Raw genomic sequence first — 21,773 nt, forward strand, 5'->3', positions numbered from 1 at the left:
TCCTAAAGAATAACTTCTGACTAGCATGTGACTGTAAATACTTCTCATGTAAATAAATGCAGTCTCACTTTTGGTAGGATTTGTATGTAACAGAATCATGTGCAAATGCAACTAAGTGCCTTTGATAAATGGTTTGGGATTGCTGATTAATTGGAACTAAAAACAGATGAGAAAATTGAACATATGTTCTTATTCAAGTTCCCTGGAGGATTTGTCAGGGATCTTGGCATATATTAATAATTGCTTGGAATGGATTTAATAGCTCATCTTGTAGTTTTGCACATGCAAAACAATCAGTCAGTATAAAAAGCATGGTGTCATCTGTCTTTGTTAATTAGGGACTTTGAATGCCTTCGGTAATTAAGCTACAATTAGAAAGGAAGCATTCGGATGTGGGTTTACCACTTCAGGATCCCTAAGTGGCAAGAGGAGGAGGGTAGGTCTTCCAGAAATCTTGAAATACCCTGAGTTTATGGTCTTTTCCTGCACTAGCACATGGCCCAGGCCCAGGCCTGTTGGCTCCTCAACTACTGAGTGCTCCCAGGGACAACAGCAGCAGCACTGGGACTGCCTTTGGGGCACCTTCTCCCCATGCCCTCAGTGGCTGAACGTACATGGCAGCTATGTGCCTGCTGCATTGGCACTGACTGAGAGGTCACTGTACAATCCTGACGGCTAAAGACAGCTCTTAAGACCCTTGTGCTGATGGCATCAGGATTTCTGAAATTGCTGGATGTAACTCGGAACGAACACACAGTGCTTGTGCTTGCATCAGGATATCCCTGCAGGTCACTCACCTTCCTGGGTGCTCCTGGAGGACCTGGTAGACACTAATCTGGAATGTTTCGTTATCGAAGCGTTCGCGGATATAATCCTTATATATCCTGAACTCTGCCGCCGTCACCGCTTCCCCCTCGGGGATTCTGGAGAGATCAAACCTGAACTCTCTGTAGTGGCAGCGCTGATGGTGAAACTCTCTGTCATGCTCCACTGAAACAGAAAAACAGCCCATTAGCCACCTGCTTTGTTCCCTTTCCCCTTGCCATCAAACAAGCTTGTGAGTTGCCACAACAGAAAAGGGCAAGAATATCTGATTGCAGCATCTCAGGCTGCTGTTCGGTTCATTAAAGCACGTAGGAAATACACAACTTTATCTGGGCTATTATAAGGATATATGTGTTTATCAGACTCTCTTTGAAACAGTTGTACAGCTGGCTGGTACAGGGTGTGGGTGACCATTGTGTCTTAATGATTTTTGGCAGCTTCATGCTTGACAAGTGACTTTGGACATTTGCCACCGATAACGACCAAGCTGCTGTGGGAAGGAGCAGAAAGAAACAGATGGGGCTTTTCAGAAGCACTGGTTCTTGGCCTGACTCTCCTCCTGAAAATTGCACATGCATACCCACACACATATATACACAAATTCCAGTCCTTGAGGCTTTTCATGCTGGTGACCCATATTCACTGCCAGCTGAATTCATCACAAGCTCACAGCCCTGGCTCCCAAGGGTCAAAGCTTTCCTTTTAAAGCATCTTTAGCAATCAGGGCTGTGAAGCAAATGTTCAAAGTGAGTACTTCCTTTCTACTCCCAACCCTGACTGTTGAAGAACAAGCAAGTGCCAGAGCCCTCCCAAGACAGTATTATTGTGGTGTGTTATCCCATTGAGCAAAGGGTCTGCCTGTCTTCTGATGGACAGCTGATGGTCTCATGTAACACTGCTTGTGGACACTGAAGGGAAGGGTCAGTGTTGTGAGGAAACAAAGACTCTGAGTCTGTCCTGCATCAACAGGGAGGCAAGGTGTCAGTGCCCCATACCAACATATGAAGTGAAGGACCCTTCTTGGAACAAATTCCAAATTAAGTAGACAAGTCACACAAAGGAAAATGGGTTAACAGAGGTGTAAGGGGATGAACTGACTCGCCAGAGGTCACACCACGTGACATTTTAAGAGCTGAAGTTTGAACCAGGGACTTCCCGTATGTCACGGTCCCGTTGTCTGTCCACTTGACCTCCCTGCAGCTCAACTGCACAATTCAAGTAGTTAGCTCTGAGACTTTCTTGGCAAAGAATGTGTGTCTTTCTACAGGCCTGATTCTCTTCTGGCAGCCATAAATCCATTGTGTAAATCCATTGACTTAAATGGAATTACTCCTGAAAAAGAGGAGCTTCGAGCACAGGTCTGGAAAGTGCTATTTAAATTTACAGCACCACACTGCACAAACGTCCATCGGCACTGGCGAGGGCCTCCCTTGTGGCAGGGACAGAGCGTGGGGAGCCTCTGGGAACCAGGCTGTGTCCAAGCACTTACACAGAGCAGGTTCAGTGCTGCTTTGTTGGCTGAGACTCAGCAGCTGGCCACAGGCTCTTCCTCCTCTCACACATTACTTCTGCGAGGAGTCCAGAGCTTGCAGTTTGCCACTGTGTGATTGCTCTTCAGGGAAATACTTCAGAGCTTTTACTAGTAGCTGGGATTCATTGTAGAAGAGGTTTTTAGGTATGAAATGCCTAAACTTTCCAAGACAAAGGTGATTAAGTTCAGCAAATGGTTTTATATGTTGAGGACTCTTAGTGTGTGCTGAATGAACAAAGTTATTGTTGCCCTTCTAAAGTATAGCATCTCGTACATCCTCAGGAAGATCACTCAGTCTCTCTCATACCCACAAGTGGGGGAATACTGTTAACATTCACCAGTCTTTGTAAAACACTTGGCAGGCTAAAACCACCCTATAAGTGCTGCAACACTATTAAATATGCCTCATTTCACTTCCTCCAAAGCATTCTCAGCAGAACAAGATATAAAGAGCATGATTTCAGTCTCAAAGGAATTTGTCTGCAACTAAATTATAGAGGGGAGGGAAAAATATTTTAATATGGAATAGCTCCTTTAACCACAACTATAGAAGAATGAATATAATGCGGTGTGGTTTTAGTTAGATTATGGCTAGTATCACCAGCAGGGTGTCTTACAGAGAGGTCTAGCAGTAGCATATCAATGTGTTTTGCTTCCAAAGGCTTGGGAAGGCTGCTTTTTCAAAGGAAGGTGGGTGCACCTTTTCAGCATACATATGTGATGACAACTACATCGGCCAACACCAGGCTTTGGCTGCACTTCATACACAAAGTCTGACAACAAACACATGAGGATGGAACTTTTTCGGGTGCTGCTAGAGTTCACAGTGATTCCCACTGCAGAGCCCTAGAAAAAAATCTGTCATATTAGTATGAAAAATTAACAGCTTGGGTCATAAAATAAAGAGCCCCAGAGTTTGAACTTTCCCATGCTTTGCAGATGTTTGGATATAGGGTTTTGGGCTGAGCCATCTTTAGTGTTAAAGCAAACATTCCTGTGGCTATAGTCATTAAGATCATGAAAATATGTGGATATGTAACTGAAGAAAGAATCCCAAGGAACCCTTCAACTCAGTGTTTATTGTTTTTCCCCTTTTTCTTTGCACTCTGGACCTATCTGCTGACCCAGAAGTAACAAATCCTTTCAGAACTAATTTATGAGAAACACTGACCCTGAATCAACATCTGTTAGATGACTGCAGTAAATCTTATTACATAATTAAACACCAAAATCTACTTTAAAATAACGTTAAGGGTCTGACTTGAACTCATAAAAGCGAGACTCTTCATTATGAGAGCTGAAATCCTATCCTTAATTCATGGTGCTGTGCATTGGTATTTGTGAACATATGGTACAGTATAAATGATTGTGCACTTTGTGCAGACCCCGAGCACAACAGCATGAGGTGAGCAGGAGAGTGCTCAAGAAGCCCGAGTTTCCTGGGTTTGACGGGTGTTAGTCAGACCTTTGACAATACTGCAACTGGGTAATTTCCAATTAATTACCTGAGCAGTCTCAGCAGGGGAGGAGAGGAAGTTAACAAACAAAAGGGGAGGGGGGTGATATTGTAAGTGTTCACCAAAATAGCCATGCAAATTGCTACAGCTCTTTGAATACAAACTGTGGTTTCTCCATTAGATCCATAAAATCTGTGATCCCCATTGATGCAACATACCATAATGAGAACCTTTTGGTCATTCTTGAAGGATTTCATCTCAGCTGTCTGTCAGCCATTATGTGTTAAATGCTCCCTTAAAAGTCATCTAACAATATGAATATTTCTGGCTATATTTCATAGCCCTTCTGCCCAAAGAACTTGAACTCGTGCTTGTCCCAGGTTCATAGTTCTTAAAAATCACTGCTACCCAAAGGCTTTTGGTGAATACTTTTAGCCCAGTTCCTAATTTCAAACATTGGAAATTCCAGCTCAGAAACTGTCACAATTCAAATGGCTTGGCAAGGCAGCTGCTTGGAGAGGAAACCAAAGCTCTGGATGTGCAATCAAAGGTTGTAAAATATGAAAAGGAAGAACACCCTTGAAAAATAATTCTGCTATGAAACAGACTGTGTGCTTCAGCTGTGGGAAAATAGTGGATTTCCTCTCCTAGAGGAACAACCCAAAGTCACTCACAGGTGATGCATGGGTAAATGCACCTTTCCTCAGTTTTAGAAGTGGTCTCCCATTTGGAAGCACAACAACTACAGAGACCTAATTTAACACTTGGCTCAAAATCTACTGGTGCAAAACAACTTCTGGGCATGGTGAGTGCAGTAGTTAATCGTAGCTATGGTAGGTGGGGCTCACCAGACACTCCCTTTGGCATAGTCCTTTGGAAAAGGAAAGGTCAAGACAATGGGACTTGCGAGCTGTAGGATGGAGGCAGGCAACGGATTCATGAGAAAATAAGCAAGACACCAAAAATTGTGCAGGACAATTAAGGTGATCAAAACAAGCACATATCTTAGGTTAGTGGTTATCAGTAAATTTGCCACACCTCTGTTGCAAATATGCAAGTAAGCTCAGCATCTTTGAAAGCCCAGCCTTGATTATCTGTCTGCAATCTGAATGCTGCACAGACTGCACTCTATCTGATGTAGATAAGGCTCTGATCTCTCTGAAGTCTTTTGTCTCTCCAAACCAACTCTGTTGTGGCATTGTGGTGATGCAAGAGGAGGCAGGATGGCATAGTTGTGCAACAACCAGGATGGTTAAAAGAAAACACAGATACATATGCTCAGGTGTGATGTAGCCAAGTATCAGATCCAAAAATATGGAAAAGATGGAGATTAAACGTTAACAAATCCCTGGCACTTGTTTCGACGCGTCCTAAAGCATACTCTTCTCAGACACATAACTTGCAAACATTAAAATGCAGAGGTGGAAAAGTGTAGGTACAGCCAGAACTCACAGCAACGAAGGTGAAACCAGTATGAAAAAATGTCATGCTGGACAAAGTCTTGAGATCCTGGTTTAACAGCTCAGGGTACCCAAACTTCTAAAGCAAATGACACATCAGCATTAAGCTGGGAAACTTGAAATGATCCTACATTTGCTTGGGTTATTTTCACTACAAAATGTTGAGATTAGAAGTGAGGGCCCCAACTATTTTCAGTTACTTTGCAAATCACGACCGGTAAGTGAAAGGCTGAACTGAGCCAACTTTGTAAATACTGGTTACACCACTGGTTTTGTAATAGGGATTGGTGGTAGGCAAGGCATGACACATGACAACAAAAATTACATTGAGACATAGCTTGCAGAAGTTACGATTTCTCTCCACACATACGAAAGGAATCACGGAGGTTTAGTCCTAGTACCAAGCACGGTAGCACGACGTCAATCACTAGCTCCGTGTCAAGCAAAGAACCAGTGAATCACAGCATCAATTTTCCAAGAATGACTATGTTAAAAAAAATTATTACAGAGGCATTAAAGAGCTGGTCCAAATCCCAGGGAAGGCAACAGAAATATTTGCACTAATTTCAAGGGATTTCATGAGAGGCCTTTTGCCAATTTACCTAAGTGTTCTTCTGCTCTTGTTTTATGAAGATGTAAAAACTCCCTGTTTCACAAGCAAAGTAAACACCAGATGAATAGATTCTGTGCTCAGGCTGCCAAACTGGGAAAGCTTCAGTAATTCCATGCCTCCTCTTCCCTGGCACATTTGGGTGATACACTTGGAATATTTAAACAAGGAAAAACTCAGATTTTTTTTCCTGTTAATGCTTTCACCTGATAATATGCTAATTGTTTTTATAAGGCACTTTAAAAGTAGTTGTCTCATTTATTGCGGAGCTAACAACAATTAAGAGTGCTACTTGTTTCTCATTTACAATGAAGGGGGGAAAAAAAAAAAAGTACCAAAAGGAATGTGCAGTAGGGTGTCTGTAACTTCTTTACTCCCAAAAAAAGGCCAGAAGGGATTTGTAAAGGACTTTAATCTCAAATAGATGAAAGGTCCTGAATTCCTGAAACTGAAAGATAAGTCAAAGGAAAATAGATTCCAAAAGACAACACCCCCTTGCCTCAGCCTCCCAGCCAGGCAGGAGACTCACTGCAGAGCCATCAGCAGATGCACTTAAGCAACTTTAAGGACAATCTTAACCCCTCAGAGATTTGGATGCCAAAAAAATCTGCCATGCTCTGGCATCAAGGTCTAACAGGTTTTCAGAGGCTACCTGTGGCTGCCTGTCCCAGGCACTGAAGAAGTCATGTAGGTGTGTTTAGTGGGTAAGAAAGTCTTTATCTATTTTCCTCCTGACAGAAAGAGAACTCCAGAAAATGAGCGTTTCTTTTTCAGAGATGGCTGAGGGCTGCCTGATTTGTCCAGTGAGCCCTCCTAGGCAAACCCCTGAGAGGGCAAACTACACTTTGAATTACACCATTTTTCATCCAGCAGTTGAAAATCTCATCTGATTTTCCAAGAAAATTTACCTTTAATTCCCTCCATCACCACCCCCTTGAGACTGAAGCCAAAACTTCACAAAATCTCTTGCATTTCAGTGTAGAACATGAGGTTCCTAGAAACCAGCTGCCCTGGGACCACCAGTGCTGTCTGAAGTCCATGAGCATCTTCAGCAAGTGTCCAAAGGGAAGGTCCCACTCCTACCTACTGCTTCACCCTGCTGCCTCTCTTAGGAAATGGATTCAACTGGAAAATCATTTTCCATTCCCCAGATGAGTTTTCAATAGATCCTGTCCTCACCCAGCCCACTGTGGTGCCTCAGGAGCAGTGGTGGCAGGAGGAGGAGTGAGGACCTCCCAGGATGGCAGGAGGGAGGGCAGGGCCACCCCTTGGACTCTGGGCTTGCGGCGGTTGTGAAACTGCACTGTAAATTTTCAGGATGCCAAATTTGAGACCTCTTGATGGGATTCTAATTAACAGGCATTAAATGTTCCCTCTATAAATTGCACTTCTTTGTCTCTAAATTGGTGGATAAAACCATGCCACTTATGAAATACAGGCCTTTTCTCAATATGTTAGTGAGGTTCAAGAAGGAGGAAACCAATTAGGGAAGGATCCAGTGGTCTCCACAGCTGAAAGAGCCTACTGGGCTCAGCAGAATTCCCAAGGAAGCAAGAAGTGCAAGGTCAGTCCTTATATTTTTCTGAGGAAAAGGGGGAGTATAATAAAGATTGCAATAATGTCATGCCAGGCCACGGTCTGCTAAAGCACACATTTCCCTCCTCATTGTGCTTGACAGCAAGAGTTACAGGGGCAGTGGCAGCAAATTTATAATGGCAAGAATTTGGGAATGAAAAGTTCTGTGATTGGTTTTCATTTGTTTCATCCTCTTGGCTACAAGATTTACATGCTGACATGAGGCAGTTAAAGCAGCAGTTAAAGAAATATTTGAAGAAATCGTTACAGGATATAAATTGGGAGTCCTATAAATGGAGCAGAGCAAACATTTTGGGTTGTGTGATGGGATTTTTTGTTGGTTTTTTTTTTTTTTAAAGAGTGATAAAAACAGTATTTGGAGGGTTTGGATAGCTGCAGCTCTCTAAAGTCATCTAAAAGCTACTGCAAGTTTTTGGAGAAACCTATGGAAAAACAAATGCATCCCTTCATTTTGGTCTGTGAGATAAGCTTACCAGAAAAATAGTCTGTGGTTTTTCTGGAACTCATTAATGCACCCCACCACCTGAGACTGCTGCCATCATGCCACTTCTGAATACACACCCTGTCCTTCAGCTACAGGCTCAGAACCCCCAGGTATTTGGGGGGTCTGGACTCACCTGTCAAAGCCCTGTCCTGATGGTCTTGAGCCTGTCAATCCTTTGCAGAAGTGGCTGCTCTCAGCCAAGGCAGCATGCAGCAAAAGAGAACCTGCACCCAGACACTCTGATGCTCATGCGCCCATTTCACAGTTAGGTAGAGAGAGGTGATAGTGATACAGTATCTCCTGCACAGTAAATTCAGCACGTGGCAGGGAGAAGTCCTGCCCCAGACATGGGTGGAAGCAGGACTAATGAATTAATTTCAAATGAGGTGAATACTAGACTCTGTAAATTCTGATCCCCAGCCCCAGAGGTTAGAAACAGAAGGGTTCAAAACTCTTTAGCGCTCACTCTGCAAAGCAATACGGGGTAAGCATTTTCACTTTGAAAGGGAAAGAAAACCCTCTGGAGTTAATATTCTTCCCTTAGCCATCACTTCATTTTTTCAGCTTTCAGCATAAAGGTGGTGTTGCCAGCATGAAGGTGGTGTTGCCAGCAAGACCACCTAGCCACAAACCCAGCAGGGAGCTTCCAAAATTCTTCTGAACACTGACTCCTTGTTATAAATTGCAAAGTGGTAATAGCAACAGTGCATATCACATCTGTGCCAGGCTTCAGGCCTGGGAAGGAGCATTCTCCCTACTGCCGAGCACAACTTGGAAAGATCCTTTCAGTCCACACATGTATCAGCATTAGCTATTTCTTTGTCAACAAATCCCCTAATACGTACCCTTTCTATCATGTACAGATGTCCAAAATAATGGAATACTGTACTACAAGATTAAACACTTTAATGTCAGCATATGTGTTGCATGACTCTGAACAATGGTATCATTGTGCATGTACAAACAGCGGGCTGAGGGAAGATGGGTTTAATTATCTCCGAAGCAGCAGCAAGTTCCTCCTGACCAAGTTAAACTTCAGCTAGCAAGGACTGCTCAGGACAGAAATTGGCATTTCTCTGACAAAATGCCAGCCTGAGTGCTTGACGATGTTCTTCCAGCATTTGGGTTAGTGCTGTACCTGCTTTGAGGCTTCAGGGAGCGATGTGGAGCCACCTGCTCCTCTGGGAGCTGTGTTGGCCAGGAAGGCAGCAGGGGATGAGAGGATGCTGCAAGCCACCACATCCTCTTGCCCCAAGTGTGACCCAGGAGACTTTTAAGTTACAATTCCTTGGGTGGTAGATAGCAAAGGGCAAACATCATAATCAGGAGGGAAATGACAGAGAGAAGTATGCACACTGCCTTCTGCATTTGAAGATATTCCTTTGCCAGATTTCTTTGTAGGCACTTTAAGGCAATGCCGGATGGTAAAACTATTTCTCCTTAAAGAACATCCATGAACCATCTAGCAGGTTATGCACAGGTAATCCATTTTGTTCTCCAAGTGCGCCCTGATCAGTACCATTTACATTGTGGTTTCTCTGCTGAAATCAGAGCCAGGCTAGATGAAAGGTATTGTGAAAAATTTATATGTGGGACTGCTCTGTGAACACAGAACTCTCCTAATAGTAAACAGACAGATTGTGGTGTGAATCCTGATGCTGAGTTTGCAGTGTCTGTATGTGTATCTGGGGAAAGCAAAGTTAAATAAGAAGGCAAGAGCTGCTTCTTCAGAATGCCTTTTTCACAGCCTTAGCATGTGAAACACAGCAACACATAGCTCTGCAATCCATCTGCAGCTGCTCTAACGCACTTAGGATTGCTGCAGGATTTGAGGTGTGTGGGGAAATGGAGAAATGAGGGGTGACATAGTAAAGAAATGAATGGGAGTTCATTAAGTTGTTCTTTTAGACAGACTCATCTATTTCTACCTTCATCCTCCAGGAATCCAATATAAGGCAATCTCCTGCAGGGTCTCCCTCATCAGCCTCTCTTATTTGTCTCAGGACAGTGCTGACCTGGGGATTTACCCCCAGCAGTTCTCCCTTTACTAGCACTTTAGGGGTGGCATTTTGCCAGAGAGACAGAGAGGCAAGTTGGGGAATGTGGTGATGCTGCAAGACGTGGCCCCTCCTATGTCCTCCCAATGGCACAAAGTTGTGGCCATTACAAAATGTCTCAAGCTCTCATGCTGTCACTGAGAGCAGGGTTAACTTTGGCTGGTTTTGACCCCCAGCACACTGCCCCACTGACAGACTGGGGCTGTTGCATGTCTCTGTGTATCTGAAAGACAGGGATGCACCTGGACAGCAGCTCCAAGAAGGGGCCTCCTGCAGCTCCCTGCTGGTACCATGTGCTGCATGGGACAGGCTAAGGCAGCTGCAAAGCTTCCTGCTCATCAAAGGCAATCTTAGCTCTTCTTTTTATCCTCCTCTAGAAATGTCTCTGTGTTCAAATTGAGCAAAATGAAAGGCAGAAGCTCAGCATAATTCCTGTTTCCTCTTCTCTGTCTGCACTGTAATGCATAGCATGGAATAACACAGGCTAAGAGCAGAGGTGTGCTGCTGTCTAAAACATCTCTTAAACCCTAAATCCTTTGGGTGCAGCTGTGGGAAGTATATGAAGGAATATATTTTTTCTTTTCCCTCCTTGAGCTGAGATGACTGATACATTACCCTGCTCTCTTTTTGCAATTTGGAGGATAGTGGGTCTACTTTCCTGGTGCTGTGAAGTCAGTGTGTTGTATCTGGTGAGGCCAGCTTCACAGGGAAGCTGTGCCAGCATTAGGTGTGAACTCCTAGTCACACATTTTGCCAGTGCATCCAAGGGTCAAGGAGATAGTGACAGCTCCCCCCCTGCCAAGGGGAAGGAATCTCAGATGAGGGTCAGGATGAGGTGGCAGACAGCACAGAAATGGGTAGTACACATTTGGAGAGAAAGCAGGGTGGTGGGTGTCTCGAGAGAAAGAAGAGGCTGCAGAGCACAAAGAGAGAGAAAAGTTAGTGACAATATGGTTCATTGAGAAAAGTAATCCCCAAGTCTAACCAGCAGACAAATGGGGCCCAAGGTGCTTCCTGCAACGTGCTCTGAGGCTGGAGGCCTCTCAAAAAATTATTGATGCAAAAAACAGCTGTCTGCTTGTGCACACAGCACTGAGCAAACAGAAACACATCCCCAGGGCCAAAGAAGGAGAGACAAGTGACTGACCAGATCTGGTGAGAAGTAACGTATATTCATGCAGGGAAGATAAGAGGCAGTGTGAGAGACTACAACAGGGAAACCTAAAATGGGCTACTGGGGGACAAAATGCAGATCCTGGAAGAAAATGTTCCAGGTCATTCTTGAAAACTTCCAAGTGTGAAATGGTTCTTCTTGAGCTTGGACCAAATTTCAGATCAGGGGAAGGCACGAAATGCTTCCCTGAAGCATTTTTAGCCCACTCTAACCTAACCTCAAGAAGACAGCCCACTAGCGATGGGCAAAGTGGAAGGGTGCTCATCCTCAGAGAGTGAGGACAGCAGCACTGCAAGCCTCCCTGCTCATCATACCCCAATGTCTGTACAAGGGGCAGACTAAGCATCTCTACAGGAAGCCGGGAACCTGTAGCACAGGCACCTTGATCCGCAGGAAGGCATGTGCAGAGGGCATGCAAAGAGAGAGCAAATTGTGACATAGTAACTCTTTGATGCAACGATTTGATCATGTAGAGATGTGACAATATCAAATTGTGCTCTTACGCTCCAGTAACTACACTGGGGCAAACTAAAAAGGCTTCAGACACTGTTCATAATAAACAGCCTGAGTGAGTAATCTTGGGGAGGTCACTGCCCAAGCGTCTCTGATATGTTTATACAAAACAGACAGCAGCAATGGCTACATGCACCACCAACGCCCTGGAGAGCTCATTCATCCACATTTGCAAGGCCAGGCTCCTCTGCTTTACACTGGGCCAGCGAGAGAGGATATTGCCCACCAACTTACTTCCAGTAATTTCCAAATCATGCTTCCAGAGCTTGAAGAACTTTATGAAAGTTGTGTTCATAAACTGATGCAGCTTATCTGCTGCTAATTATCTTCCACTACACGATTTTTTTTAAAGTTGCCTCCTGTTCCTCATTACTCTTGGTGTATTATTATATAGCATAAAGTTACTTAATACAGCAAAAAATTCAACAACATTTGCAAAATTGATATAGAAATGAGGACTGGATTCTGGACTGGTACAGCTGGTTTAAAGTATTTTAGAAGTAAATGAAATCAAATGAGAATTTATAATCCTTCCTGAGGTCTGGATTCCATCAGACTAAACTCATTAGGCATTAAGGTGCAGGTGCAGCTAAATAAAGGATTGTACTGCTTTCCTTAATACCACAGATTCACATCTTGAGTTCAAAATAAAAGTCTTTTAAAAGCCCATGTATATATTGTGCATCTACTGGCAACACTTGAAAGAGAAAATTCAGCTGATGGAATCTTCAAATGCCTCATTTCTGTCAAAGGAATGTGCCCATTTCTGCACTGGCCGTGCTAAGGGACACGAGTGGAGCACTGACTGCACATTGGCCTCTTAAGGCTTTTTCATTTCATTTGCATTAGACTGCCTTTCATCTACTGAACAGCTGCCCAAATAAATAACATAAATCTAATTAATCCTCCTTTAATATTGTATTGCCACAACAATAACAGCATCCCCCCCAAAATGTTCCAGAGTGTGAGTCTACACCTGCACAGGCTCTCTGGGAGGGACACAGCAGGAGTCGCAGGCATGGGGAACTGAGCCTTTTTTGTGGTTCACTGTGATAAAAGGAAAATAATTCAAGAACCAGTTCTCCAGGTTTGAAACCATATGACTTGCTAGATTTCTCAGCTGAAATCTCAGATTCTGGCTTTGTTGAGAAAGTAGTTTGTGGGATATTACAAAATGACCAGCTGATATCAGACAGGTGGCCATCAGATAAGAATCTCAGCCTTTGATTGTGATCAGCAAACTTTCAAACTGGAATGTATACACTCTGAGCTGTGCCATATGACTGCATTTGGCTGGGTCTTCTGAGCTTGACTGTGCAATAACAAACATCTGTGCCTTCCTCCATCAGGCAAGTGCTGGGAGATGAGCAGGCAACAAGCTATTCAGGGAGAAGGTCCATCTGTGAGAGCAGAGCTCATCTTGTGTCTATAGTGTTATGTCCACTGCATATTTTTCAGGTGTTCTATATGTGGGAGGTCCAGTGATATTAACATAGTTTAGCAGCCAGAATTATTAGATAAACAGAGTGCTTGGAGGGATGGAAGGGAACATTTTGAAGAACACTAATTAGAGACTTCAATTACTGCTTAAAAAGATAGTCCAGAGCGCTCTTCCTCGTGAAAGTGGGAAAATGTGACCTATTTCACATTTTCCTTTGAGATCATAGTGTTTCATCTGTGCTGCCAAGACAGCTGAGCTCAGGTGGGGCACTGAGCACAGCCTCCTCAATTTGAGACACAGGGACTAGAGAGTACATCACTTCCCAGCAATCATCCTCGCTGCCCAGAGCCACACATCCACTTGCTGGCCTTTTGCCTGCAATGGGACTCATGGCTTACATGTGCAATCTTTTCTGCTTTCTAGGAATGCTTGCTGTGCAATACATTCACTGAGAAACAGGCAGGGGACTGTTTGTTCTTTTAATAACTTGGTATATGGGCCTGAGAGCTATGAATATTAAAGATCTGTAAGTTGATGGCATTCACATATACCTCTCTTGGTAGATGTAAAATGATAGTGTCTTAGAGTGATGGAAAGTGAAAACTAGCATTTCAGAAATGTCTTTCTCAGGAAGAGATAGAGATATAGATGTATGTATAGAGCGTGTGCATGTGTGTGTCCACTTTACACTTTAAATGTTGGTGGCCAACGCCCCAGGCATAACATCTGAAGGTTAGGAGAAGATTTATTTTCAATTTAATTCCCACCCACGATCTCTATTATACAAGAGGAATTTTCTTTGGTACAAGATAAGCCCATCAGTGACATCAGCAGCACCTAGCCCTGCATACCACACTGTGGATCGCAGGGCTGGATTCCTCACACTGAGCCTCTCACTAGGGTTGGGCCATTCAGGCCTCCTGAGTCAGCCCCTAACAACAGCATTTTCTGTTTTGTTTTGGGTTTTGTGTGTCTTCAAACATAATTTTGCAACTGCAGTTCTGGGGTAAAAGATCAGCTGTTGTAATACACCCTCGCGTCCTCGCATCAGTTTGCTATGAATGAAGGGAACACAGTTCACGTCCCGTTGCATGCAACTGTTAAAAATAACACAGAAATGAGAGTATGGCCTTTAGGAAAGTGTCTTTCAGGGAGCAAGAACACAGATCATCCTTCTCCATCTTGGTCTCCTGCCTATCAGCCACTGTTCTCTTGTTGAACCACAACTGTCAATACAGGGAGGAAAGACTTGTAGTGTCAGACGCACAGACCCAGATAGTCTTCCCACACACACACACACCCTTTTTCTGCAATATTTTCAGTGAAACAGCTCTTATCTCACAGTTGTGGATTAATGAGCCAAATAGCAGTGGACTATTTTCTCAAATAATATTTGGGGTTTGCTTAAATGTGTTTCTGCATCATTCTGGATTCTTTCATGTATCTCTGTATTCCCTATGTTAGGTTTTAATGTAGCGTAACAGTCAGAGATTTCTGTGGATATGGAGTCTGATAATCTTGTAATTCAATTATAATGCATGCCACTGAGTGCAGGAACTATTGCATTCAGAGGTCAAAGTTGTGTTCACACCAATGAGGAAAGTTTTACACCACATGTCTGATTTGTTTCTCCTTTTCACCTGTCTCAGGAGACAAATGATTCATCACAGTGCTGAAATATCTTCACCTTCTCATTCAGGCCAACATTTAAAAGAGCTTCTTATTGAGTTGAAGGTTGGTGCAGAATGACTCTTTTTCAGCTCTTCTCTTCTGCAGTTTATTACAAGTATATTTATGTAATTAGGGGCCCCAGTAGTAATGTTGTTAAAATACAAGTAGGCACATTTATTGTTTCCTCCAAAAGGAAACAACCAATCTCCAGCAGTTCTGGTTTTTCCCTGTCTCAACTGAACATTTACTGCTTTATTTAGTGAGCAGATTGTGAGGGTAAAGTTCCTTCTTTTTTTTTCCCTCCCCCCTCCCCCATTTCTATTTTGTTCAAAAAGGAAAAAAAAATATGTCCCCTCCTTTCTCTTAACAAATGCTGGATTTTTTAAGGATATGGTCAGAAAGGGGAACTTAAACTCAGCATGATGTTTATAGTGCCACACAAACTCCAGGAAGAGAGTGATGTGCAGTTCTCTTTATTAACATCCAAAAAGTCCCTGTGGGATTATAATTACTGCACAGTAATAAACAAATAAAAGTAGCTAGATTAAAATGTTCAGAATACTTTTAGTGATAGAAGCAATTAAGTTTTAAACTTTAAAACCAGGGGAGGAGCAGCTTGCTAGCATCGAGTGTGGGGGTGGAACAGATACAACTAGGAATTTATCCCTGTCAGTGGCAAATTAATGTTGCTTGTGGCGTTATAGAGAGTTGGCTGATGTGAGTTGTTAAAATATTGATACAAAATTATGTGAACACTACTTAATTGTAAGCACCAGAATTCAGAGTTCCCAAATTACACTAACTTTTAATCTTCCATTTAAATGCTCATCCTGAACTTGCTTTCCCTCGGGGTGCCAAAGGACTCATTAAAGTCACTGGGTGTTTCAGGGACACCAGCAGTGAAATACAACCAGCCCTGTTCCTAATCCTGGCTCAGTAAGAAACCTGTCTTTCCATCAGAATTATAACTCCCAACTACTGATGCTGTATTATTTTATGAGCATTTTTTAGTGCTTCTCCCAGGGTTCTTCTGGTCCCTTTTTAAAAGTTTTACAGCCGCTGTGCTGTTGGAAGAACAATTGGTAAAATCAGAAGACTAAGGCAGCCACACCAGGGCCAATGCAACAAGGTGGTTGAAGGCAGGATTTGCCCTAGTGACTCTAGTAACAGAGTCAAAGCTCAACCTGATTTACAGCCCCCCAGACATGGTGCAGACACTGTGCCAGCCTCTCAGATGGCGTCAACTGTGGTGACTTCACTGCTGGGGTGGCCTTGTGCCAGCTGAGGATATTGCCTGGTGACATCAGTGGCTTTGCATGGAGGTGTAATTCAGCTCAGCATCACACGTTGGGAGGTTGCAGCCTAACGAGAGGAAACTTTTTGCTCATTTGAGCTCAGTCGTGCACAATAGGCAAACCTTTACAAAATGACACACCACCAGATTATCAGCAACAGTGTTCCCTAGTCACAGAGAGCCTAAGTTAGACACTTGCTCATTTTAGTTACTATTTAGAGGGAAGTGGAGACTTCCCTCTCCCCCTCCCTTTGTTTTTTTTAAAAGGAAGGTAACTTCTAAGAGCTTGCCATGAAGATCTAAGTTAAAGGATTTTCTCTAGTACAAAGCCTGCATAGTTTCCCAGGCCAGGTGGACCCAATAGCACTGACTGCATGCTGAAAAATCTCATCCCCACCCTTCAGGCACTTTAATTGTAAGCCTTTCCAGATACACTGGATAAACACTGTCAAAATGAACCTGAAAGGGTTGTTGTTGGTGGTTTAGCCCTTAAATAATTATGAGTTTGTCTGTCTAATTACAACATAATCTTGTTTAAAGCCGGATGGCTATTTGCAGTATCTTTTAAATTAAGTGGAATCAGACACAGTGAAAAGCTGAAATTTACAACTCTTCTACTTTGAGGCATGGAAAAAAAAAGAATTTTTCCTCCTGTAAAATTTAATTCAACCTGACAACAAAAGAGTCTCACTTGGAAGCTACTGTGGTAGGATAAAGATGATAAAGAATAGCATGGGACCTCTGAGATGTAACAGAAACTTAATACTCTGTGGATAAAATTTTTCAAACAGTTTAGACATAGTTTAAGGTAATTTAGGGGAAGACTTGAGTGACAAAGCACATTACTTGAAGTGCCTTTCCTTCACTAGGCACTTTCTAAATTCTTTCTCTTTCATTTCTCTACTCTCAGGAGACTTTTAAATCCAGTGAACCAAAACAACACTTTGTTTGTTGGTATAGTGCAGGGCTGGCACAGATGGCAGACACTGCACCTGTTCCAATAAAATGGGAAAATTGAGAGATAAACCATGGCACTCATTAAGAGGAATCTACTGAAACATGAACAATTTGTATTTTGAATATCCTCCAGGAGTAAAAGGAAAAAACACATAAACAGTCCTTGTTTTCACCCTCAGCAGTTTAAAATGCATTTGTTTAAACGGAACTTCACATTTGTTTCATGAACAAAGACAGTACTCACCACTAAAGAAACTATGATCATGCTTGAATTTCTTTCAGAAACCAAATCATTTTATCTAGCTACTCCTTTTAAAGAAAAAAAATAAATAAATATCTGCTGGCAGTTTTATTTGAAATCAGCTAATTCCCTCATTCCTGAGTTGTGGCAGCTTTTTCTACTTTTACATTTTCTCATGCTGAGTAATATCACATTCTTCCAGTCTAGTTCATAATAATGATCCAAACAGCAACATAAACAAAAGTGCTGCTCATCTATTAATGAATAACTAAAACTGTGGGAGGTGGGGGGGGAACCACAGAGCTATTTGGATAGTCAGCAACGAAACTGACTGCAGGGTGGTTTTTTTTTTCCTAAGCAGAAGGAACATGCTATGTGATATCTGATAAATTGTTTTAAAATCTTATATGAGAAGAAACATGAAGTAACAGCTACTCAGAGGATTAACTTTTCCCAACATCTGCCTTGATCATCAGTGGCTGTGCTGTTCAACATCCTATATATCTCTCTATTTCTCTCACACATACACACACAAGAAGTAAATACATAATGTCATGAAAATTCCAAAGTATCATTTAGTGTTGGCAACCCCGCACTGCAAAGCCATTTATATAAAACTGTGGTTGGCAGCTCTCACTCTTCCATGGGAACAAATTAACATTGGCATTCCAAACACAGGAAAGTAAGGAAATTAGAAACACAGTTTATATTTGGCCAGTGCTTTGAAATACTGTACCATGCTACTGATGTCAATTAATGAAAAGCAGAATTTTGCAGAGAGGGTCTGGTTTTGAAACACATTAACACACGTTAAACATGTTTGCACAGGAACTGGATTGTAAGCATCTTGGTTCCAAAACAATAAAGCAATTACACTACAAACTTGTAGTCTCAAAGTTGCCATTAATTCAATCTGGATCTGCAGTTGACTTCAAGATGTAGCAGGCACAAATGCTTAAAAAGAAGATGCAAGGCACAAGATTGTGAGGCTTGCACATAGGAGCTCACACTCCAGACCCTCTCATGTTACCTGCTGCAAATCAGGTAAATTTCTGTATGAATAATGGAATTATACAGTGTATACCCAAATAAAGGGTATTTCTCATCAACAAAATAAGCACTTGCAAAAGAAATAGTTTGAACTAGAACCACTTCAGACTTCACTACCTGCAACATTATTTTTTTTTTCCTTAACAAAGATGTTTACTGACATACCCTGAAAACACTTCTGGGTTTTTTTTCATGTGTACACCAAAAAAAAAAGTCTTGATGGCAGTTTATCTCCTGGCACAGCTCCACAGACTTCAGTGGAATTATTCCAGCACGGAATTTGGCCCCGTAGCCTTTACAACACACTGTTTATTTGTACTGTGATTCAGATATTTTGATACCAGGAATCTTTCATCGCTGAAGTTTCTCCATATGAAATATGTCTTGTATTAAGAAATATCAGTTTCACATTTTTGTCAAACACTATTTGTTAAATTCTGTTTGTTGCAAAGATGGGAATTCAGCTGTAGTTCAACAACATGGACTGGGCTAATAATGATAAGCAGCAACTAATAGGAGCTAGTTCATGTTTTGATTATTTGCAGTAAAGGAAACCTCTCTCAAAAACAATTTCAAGATGAGGAGGCAAAACTGTTTGAAGCTCTAGCAGAAACTACTGCATGCTCATTATTTCAACACAGGGGCATTTCTTTGGCCCAGTTGTGTTCTCAACTGTGCTAGTGTAAATCAAGAGGGAGTTTATGGGAATTACTTTGGACGTACAGTTGTATAATGAGACCATAGGGCCAGCTTCAGTAGAAATTTGACAATTTGCACCAATGAAGACCTAGCCAAGAATTTTCTCTTGGGCTTCCACTTTCCAAACATATGCATGTGCAGAACTTTATCTATGTGATTAGTCCCATTTACTTCAAACACTTTTAGAACTAAAATCTTCATGCTGAAACTAATTTAAACAGCTCACTCATTTCTGTAGCAGTTCCTTCCCTTTACAGAAGTATACACATGGAATACATTTCATTTTTATAGATATTATATATATACATACATATGTATATACACATATGTATAGTTAATTCACCTGAGTATTTTGATGCAGGCCCCAGAGAGGACTGTACCATTGGAAAGGGCTTTCAATACTGTGGTCTCTTAATACTGTGTATCAACAGGTAGTCTCTTTATCTGGCGTGCTATCAAAATGTGCTTACTTGTATTCTTGCTCAAATGTCTTCATCCATCATTGCAACTTTTCACTGGTATTCCTCAAGTTAGAACAATTTAGATGCACACAACTAAATGTGTTATCATTTTAACCAGAAATTAACAGTTTCCATATAAATATTAGTATTTCCTCACTTGGTCCTAGGATAGAAGCCATAATGGCACTAACTGTATATTTGATTTAAACTAATTAAAAACAGAGGCTCTTGCAATTTAATATATTGATTTTACCAGTGGGACTTAAATCTTTTACAATAAGTGTACACAGCTGCACCACTCACCCACCACCACTTCTAAACCTAATCCCTGCATTCCTCCTGACAATAACATGACAGGATCCACACATCCCAGTATTAGCCTTAACCCCGGTGACACTGCCAGAATGTATTAAACTAAAACATTGCAGTGTCCTATTTAAAAGGAGCCTGTCAACAGCCCTGACTAGGCTTTAATAGTTACAATCTTTTTTTTTTAATTAATGTTTCCAACTACTTGTGTAGCCTTCTCTCATGCTTCTCTGCCCCCTACCCAAAAATGTGTTTCAAGCTTATTTACAGACCAAAACATAACGCTTGATTTCATGCTGCCTGCTGCTCTAAGGCCATTAAACCTCCTTTGCAAAAGGAGCAGAGGGGGGATGCACGCACACACAGGGAGACACACAGACACACAAGGAAATCCAAGGGCGAGCAGAGCACGGGTGGGAATGGGTCCTGTACGCTTCACTTGTGCCTAACTCCTGTTACAAGCATCACAAGATCTGGCCATCAAGGCTTGTCTCCTTCAAAGCGCTTTACAAGCCGTTGTGTTTTGGCTTTTAAACTACAGTTCCTGGAGGGGGCTTCACCTCCCCAGGACAGCCTGTGTGGGAACAGAGGAGAGACCCTACTGCTGGGGTAAACCGGCCACAGAAGTGTGCGAGCAGATGGGGACAATTGCCATGCGCTTTTTCTTTGCATGAGGACATCTCTCCTCAGCTGCTCCATTCTCCACTACCACTACACCCCTATGTCAAAGGTAAATATTTCCTGTTCTGTTCTAGCATTTTGCACCTGAAAATTAGAAATTTCATTAGTCTCTAGAACAGGTCTGCACAGTCAAAGAATACCTTACTATAGCATCAGTGTACTTCATACCTTTCAAGCTTTCATAGCTTTCAAGCTTTCTACTTCAGCTAATATTATACCACCAAGTGTTGCATACATCCATACTGTCCAAAACAACTACAGGATGTACCTGTCCAGGCTTGAGAGCCTGTAACAGCACTAGGTGGAGGAGTGAAAAAAAGAAGCTGAGGGCTTGGCCTAATGTATGGACAAACCATGTGATCATGACCAGGCATCCAGGGCTAACATTTAATCTGCTTTGTTTCAAGTGGGAAATATGCGAAGATCAAATAAGTTCAAATCCAGGTCAAATATCCTTGAAAATCTTTGATTTATATAAGCAGGAAAATGAGGTTTAAAAGAAGTGATTATGAAAGGGTTACTAAAAACACAGCTGTACGCACACTCTTATATCTGAGGCTCTCCAAAGAAAAACTGTGTGACATCTATATTAACCTTTGGCTGTACACCAATGAAGGCCTGTAGTGAGCTGGAATGCAAGGCAGCCCCTTCCAAATTTTAACACAAGCCAGGTTACAGCTGCAAATGCCTGCAGCCCGTGCTCACTTTATAAAGTATTCCCCGAAGGAAATTTTTTAACTGTTATAGAATCTTTTTCTAATACCCTACAGTGTTAAAGCCTGTTATTAAAGGGCAAAGAGATGGTTCTGTATGCCAAACACTTGTCAACAAAAAGGACAGCCAGATGGTATGAAATAAAAGGAAACTTTGGGGCTCTTCAGCTTCTTGATTTACATTAACAAAAGCCACTTTCATGTGCTCCTTCCAAGAATGACTAATTTCCACACACACACACACCCCTTCTTTATTTTTTGCCAGGATTAAACAATGTTGTTCATTTTATAATCAGCCACAAGACAAATTAACAAATTGCATATCACTTGTGCTGACTCTCTTAAAAAATATTCTAAGCAAGTCTGTTTACCAAGGCATGATTACCCACATAGGGACAACTCAATTATTTTTAGAAGTAGAGGGTCTAAGTAATCCAGAGGATGTTTACTCCTTAGTTGCTGTTTATAAACTTGAAATTAAACTTGTGCAAAAAAATGCCTTGTGTGTTTTTCAGCTCCCAAAATGGATCACTCTGTAAACTAACCTGG

General features: G+C 42.1%; 1 protein-coding gene and 1 long non-coding RNA gene across 8 annotated transcripts in view; one reads left to right on the forward strand and one right to left on the reverse strand.

Moving 5' to 3' along the window:
• Positions 1-21,773, forward strand: part of LOC137446915 (uncharacterized) — a 120,157-nt gene that overhangs the window by 69,864 nt on the left and 28,520 nt on the right. The gene's annotated exons all lie outside the window — the stretch shown is intronic.
• BMP7 (bone morphogenetic protein 7) overlaps positions 1-21,773 on the reverse strand; it is a 46,595-nt gene that overhangs the window by 20,878 nt on the left and 3,944 nt on the right. The window contains exon 2 of the mRNA XM_068149994.1: positions 798-990. Coding sequence (XP_068006095.1) covers positions 798-990 — 193 coding nt within the window. The remainder of the gene's footprint in view (positions 1-797; positions 991-21,773) is intronic.

Source organism: Melanerpes formicivorus, unplaced genomic scaffold, assembly GCF_026170545.1.
Source record: "Melanerpes formicivorus ecotype bairdi unplaced genomic scaffold, bMelFor1.0.p_v2 SCAF_19, whole genome shotgun sequence".
NCBI lineage: Eukaryota > Metazoa > Chordata > Aves > Piciformes > Picidae > Melanerpes > Melanerpes formicivorus.